The following is a 5,722-nucleotide window of genomic DNA, read 5'->3' as shown; positions in this document are numbered from 1 at the left end:
ACCACCTCTGAACCGTTCGCTCGGCCAAGTTGCGAGTGCCGGCATTTATGGCGGCATGCTGGAATCTTGCGACTAGGAGCACCATACTGGTGACAACATGCACAGCGTTCCCGTGGAATCCGATAACGTGCCCGACGGGTGCCACAGATACCTTACACAGCAGGACACTGCAACGGATTCTAACTCAAGTATATTGAAAGAACTGGATATTGCATCGTTGAGAGAAGACCTGTGACAATGGAGCTTAGAGTCAAGTGTGACTCACGATGCCGTCACAAATCTGTTAAAGGTTCTTCGCTCGTATTCTTGCATGTGTGAGCTACCAAGTAGCGCCAGGGCGCTTTTGTCCACACCAAGAGTGGCAAATGTCACACTACTGCTGGATTCTGGACATTATTGTCATTTTGGTTTGCGTGAAGGGCTTCAATCTGCTCTCAGACATGTTTACCGTGTGCCCAATGCCTGTGGTCTGTTTTATGTTCAGGCTCATCGCACATACCAGTATCCACAACTCTTGCTGCGGCTGCAAGGCCAAACATGGAACCACGCATGCTTGGTATGTCATTCTGCAGTTTCACATAGCAATGTTTTATCTTGCTGCGGTTGGGTGTTTGCTTTTGCTTTTGCATTGTGCGGCAAGGTGGAGTGCAAACTATGGTTTCTATGTTTTAGGTGCTTTGCACATATTGGAAGCTGCCAACTCTTTTACGGAACTGCAATTCCATGGTATGTCATTTATGCGGTATACATCATTATGTTGATGTCATGCAATGTTTCCAGTTTTTACCTTGTTTTGTTGTATAGTCATTGTGCTATGGCCAAATGCCTGTGGCTCTTGCTGCGGCTGCATGGCCACACATGGAACCGAGCATGCTTGGTATGTCATTCTGATGTCTTATAGCATGTTGCTGTAGTTTATTTACATTTACCTCGTTAAATTGAGAATTCTTTGCCCACTTCAGGTGTTTTTGAGCCTGCCTGTCTGTCTCTTATCTATTTTATCTCTGTCTGCCTGTCTGTGTAACTCTAGATGTTAACTTGTGGTGTCAATTATGTTCAGATTCACCACCATACAGTCCAGGACCCGCATATGTGACCGGGGCTACAAGGTCACAAACAGACCCACACGTGCTCGGTATGTCATTAACCTTCTTTATTCTTTAATGGATACAGTCCATACTGTTCAGTGTCCTTGGGTCCTATTAATACTAAGGGAAAAATTGCAGTCTTGTTTATGTGTTTTCTTGCTTCATGTTTACTTGAGGCAAATGTTTCCTTTGTACTGTAGATGTACTATTCACATATGTGATAATGCATGCCCAGAAGAGTGAAATTAATTCCATGAGTATTGTTCTTTATTGTAACGTGTTGGAAACGGAAGGTGATATTCTTAGCACTAAATCAGCTTAGTTTTTTAGTTGGGTTGCTGGCTTCATGATGGAAAAATTATGGCAGAACCCATCTTACAAGGACTGTCACCAGTAATACGATTTGTGTTCAGGCAGTGTAACAGCCTGCTGTATTGCTCCACCTTCATCTCTTGAGCTCGTGTATCTGGGCAGTGTCCTATTTTCTTCATATATGCTATGTATCAGCATAAATAGAAACACAAACTGCATAGCTTCTGCACAGTGTGCCTCACCTTGCTGTGGTTTTATGGTAATAGTATTAGTGTGAGCATTCATTACCCTCTCCTATTACGCAGCCACGTAGCACAAATGAAAAAAAAATTGTATGTTGCTGCTGGCATAACATACTTTCCCATTGTCGTTGTGACACAGTGGCACACTACCATGAGTCATGTTGAAGAGACAGGGCGTGCAAATATGAACACAAGAGGGAACTCAAGACACCACAAACGCCTTGACATCTTGGCTTCTCTCTTGTGTCCGTGTTCTCACGCCCTGTCTCTTTAATATGAGTACCTACAAACTAGCTCAGCTTTCTGTCATTCTAACCATAAGTCAGAGGCGCAGTTTATCCCTTCGTTCTTCTTTAGGGGGGGGGGGGGGGAGCATGCTTCATCATTTGAGCAACGATGGTTGCTAGTGTGCAAGCGGTGACTTATAAAACATTGTGCTCGTGGTGCTGCTGCAGCATCGATCAAATCGTAGATCCTCACTTACACTGTTATCACCAAGCCAATGTCGCAAAAAACTGCAAGAAGGCTGTACGTAGATTTCAGTGCATGTTAAAGAACTCCAGGTAGTCAAAATTTTTGGCTACGATAATCATGTCGTGGTTTGGAACGTAAAACCCTAACAATTCTTATTGCAAAGAAGACTCATGCTTTGCTGTTAGCGCTCCTACGAGTAACTCTCAGCAATGTTCATGACCGTTTTTTTTCCATGTGTTGCCATATAATTCACTGAAAAGTTTTAAAGCTATAGGTTGACCTATAGCTACCTGGAAAAGCAAAGCACTGAACATTACATAACCCATTCGAATCATTGCGGTAGTTTTTCATCTTAGACATAGTGCTGAACTGAAAACTTTCATAACACTGATGCCATCACTTCTTTTTCAGCCTTCATGGAAAGGATACTACAAGTGTTAAATAGCATAAAGCACACCCAGCAAGCCCATTTGCAATATTTCAACGAGCTGCTAAGTAATGCCAACAGTGCAGCTCCGCACCCTCATGGCCTCCCAGACCTGCCTTTCTCGAATGTGGCGGATGTTCTCGCGTATGAGGAGAACCTCGAGACAGACAGACAGCCAAGCTGATGATCAAATGGTAATTTCTCTGTTTCATTGCCTAAGCTCAGTATAATGTTGCCTGTCTTGTAACTACAGCATGTTGGAGTGACTAGGCATTTATAAATGCATGTGAATATTACTTATGACAGTCTGATTAATGACGTACTGTTGAATTTTTACATAGCTAGCTGCGTATGACAGTTCTAAAGAATTTAAAGGAGTGGTGACACAAAAATTCGGACACAATTTGACTGTTGAATCACACTAATGGGTGCATATAGGTGCCATCTGTGCAGTATCAGCCACAAATACAGCCTAAAAGGTATTTTAATTGAGTTTTGAAGTTCGTGAAAGTGCCGGATCGGAAATAGAAGCAAAAGACGATGAGGTCACCGAGTGGATACCACGTACGTCACGAGTTCTGGCCGGGTTACCGGAGGCGTGTACGAGGACAGACAACGCTGGTAGCGACACCTGATGATGCATATCCTTACCAGAGACCTACAATATAACATCGCAGCGACTTACCCGCTTACTGATTCTGTGTAAAGCATTTGCAGTGAGATAATAAGCAACTCACAGTATTCTCATTGCTTTTTTTCCGGACAAGAACTATAACGCGACGGAAAAGAAATCGAAAAAAAGTTATTGTAGTTGGACAAAACGCCACAAGATGTCGCTACGGGCTCCGCAGTTGTACGCAGTTGCTGCTACTGCTGCAGCCGTCAACAGCTCCGGTAACCAGGTACCCGCAAACGATAGGAAGTCTACAGACGAACTAAAGCTCTCTGCTGCCGGGATCATATTGCGTAGTGGACAAATAACTGCTTCGACCCTCCGACGTGGTTACGTGGGATTGGTATGCCTTGAGAACGCGGCGTTGCCCGATATAAATACGAGTCAGTAAAGCGTGCATCACGTCATTTGCATGTTACGCATAAACACTGTTACAGAGTGCCAATGTTGTGATTTCAATGCTTCCTTCGTCACTTCTCATATCCTGCTATTTTACGAATGATCGGAGCGAAAATGTTTCAGCACGTCTAATGCTGCGGCTACTCCAAGCCTGGCGGAAAACGTCGCCTCAGTTGGACAACGACTACAAGAACAAAATCGCAGCTACCGGCGAGATTCGCAAAGTGAATCGAGCTTTTCTTACTGATTTTTACACTCCTGCCAGCTCTTTCGTCCATCGCCGCACTAGATAAGCAACGTAGTTTGACAATCGAGGAAACAAGCACTCGCAACGCTCAACACCTGCTCAACACAGCAAACGAAACAGCAGCACTGACAACATAGCAGAAGCTGGCCAGTGACGTCACTAATTCTTGCGGTCTTGTTTACCAAGTAGACCATCTACGTCACGGGGCTACCGAGTGCTCTTCGAAATCGAAACTGCCTCCGGTCGTAACATACGAGCATATAATTAAACATTCGTTTCGCGCTGGGGCAAATGAGTTTCGTTGCCGCTATTATCGAGTCAGTAGCCATTGATTAAGAGCAAAAAACAGAGGTTCACAAATTTTCTGTCACCACTCCTTTAAGTAAAGCTAGAAGCAAGCTTGTATTTCTTTATCACCACAAGATTACTTATGTTGCAAAACATTCAAATTAAACTGGATCCCAATGTATCTTTCTGGCTGTATATCTTCTTGTTTCTTTTTAACAGAAAAAGTACATGGCTGTACAAGAGGGAGATTCGACGAAACAGAGAAGAACACGTGTACTGCAGTCCCTCCTCAGCTGGAATTCTGCAGTGGGCTTCAGTTGGTTTGGCACAAAGGGAAAAAAAAGAATCTGTGAACTGCTCCTCTGCAAGCTGATGTGCGGTGAGTCAGGTGTAGCATGCTTGATATAACTTGGTTTTTTGTGAAATCTTATGTCAAGCAGTATACTCAATATAGCTAGGTTGTCTATTTATACTTTGGTGCAATTAGTCCTGGTATTTACTTTCAGTTTTTAAGTGTGTAGTACTTTCGGGGCCCGGGCTGCCGTATGCTGTCATCGCTTAGCATAATGCAGGCAAAACCACGTATAACATAGCCATCTGTAGCGTAATGAGCGCGTGCTCGCACCAAGGAGGTCTTCTTCTTGTTCTTCGAGCGGCTTGATGATGATATTAAGTGTGGAGCACATTTGGGGCCCGGGCTGTCATATGCTGCCATTGCTTGGCATTACGCAGGCAGAACCATGTAAAAAAATAGAAAAAAGAGGAGGCAAGTGAGAAATAGAGAGAAAGAACAGGAAAAGGTAGAAAGAAGATTAGAAATAGAAAGAAATAGATAAAGAGAGAGGAAGGAATAATGAAAATAAAAAGAGAAGAAAAGACAGCAAGACGGAAAAGGAGGAAAAAAAAAAAGAGAGGCGGAAACAAAGAAAAAACCAAAGAGAAACAAATAAGGCTGCCCAGCTCCGCACTTCCTACAGGCTTGGCACCACACATGCGAAACTGCCTTAATTTCTAGAAGAGTGCCATACTGGCCCAAGTTTTGTGTGGTGTGCAAAACTCATAGGAACAATAACTTTGCTTCTATGCATGCAGGCGTGTTGACTAATGACATCCAAAACCCGAATGCGAGCCTGAAGGATGTGGAGAAGGCTGCGATGACCTGGTTCCGTCATACTGCTGAGCGGCTTGCCGCGCAACAAAAATAGTTTCTTTCTTTGTTTGTTCAACTAATAAGATAATCCTGAAGGTCAGTTATTTGCTGCAAATTCTCTACATTGTGTGTATTAAAATTTGTGTTTTCTTCACCACTGTTTCATTCTTTGTTGTTTCTTGTTTATGTACGCCATATTCAGTGCCATCATTTTTCTGGTGCATTGTTTCCTGTGCTGAACTGAACTTTTTGTTTCCTAAAACTTAATTTTCTTACTTGCACGCTGCTTGTAGATTTAAGAGCAAAGAGTAATTAACTGCACCAATAGTCTAATGCTAAAATCAGGTCCACTACATAGTACATTGTTCAAAAAGTGCCCTTGCAGTAATCGCAAAAGCATCCGAACAAGCAAATACAACCCT

At 43.2% G+C, this 5,722-nt stretch overlaps 1 protein-coding gene across 1 annotated transcript; it reads left to right on the top strand.

The window, feature by feature from the left end:
• Positions 1–2,375: 2,375 nt before the first annotated feature.
• Positions 2,376–5,415, top strand: LOC119382386 (uncharacterized). Its single transcript, XM_037650084.2, has 3 exons — positions 2,376–2,737; positions 4,370–4,529; positions 5,243–5,415. Exons 1-3 carry the CDS (start codon positions 2,615–2,617, stop codon positions 5,353–5,355), a joined length of 396 nt encoding a protein of 131 aa, XP_037506012.1. The 5' UTR covers positions 2,376–2,614; the 3' UTR covers positions 5,356–5,415.
• The last annotated feature ends 307 nt before the right edge of the window (positions 5,416–5,722 follow it).

This window comes from Rhipicephalus sanguineus, chromosome 2 (genome assembly GCF_013339695.2).
Source record: "Rhipicephalus sanguineus isolate Rsan-2018 chromosome 2, BIME_Rsan_1.4, whole genome shotgun sequence".
NCBI lineage: Eukaryota > Metazoa > Arthropoda > Arachnida > Ixodida > Ixodidae > Rhipicephalus > Rhipicephalus sanguineus.
The sequence above is the reverse complement of the archived record's forward strand: the minus strand, read 5'-3'. Positions and strand labels throughout refer to the sequence as shown.

What these genes read in the sequence shown, in the direction of transcription:
- LOC119382386 (XM_037650084.2), top strand. Translation starts at nt 2,615, where the DNA reads ATGCCAACAGTGCAGCTCCGCACCCTCATGGCCTCCCAGACCTGCCTT. An exon ending in GCCAAGCTGATGATCAAATG is followed by an intron (nt 2,738 to 4,369) that starts GTAATTTCTCTG and finishes TCTTTTTAACAG; the next exon opens with AAAAAGTACATGGCTGTACA. An exon ending in CCTCTGCAAGCTGATGTGCG is followed by an intron (nt 4,530 to 5,242) that starts GTGAGTCAGGTG and finishes CTATGCATGCAG; the next exon opens with GCGTGTTGACTAATGACATC.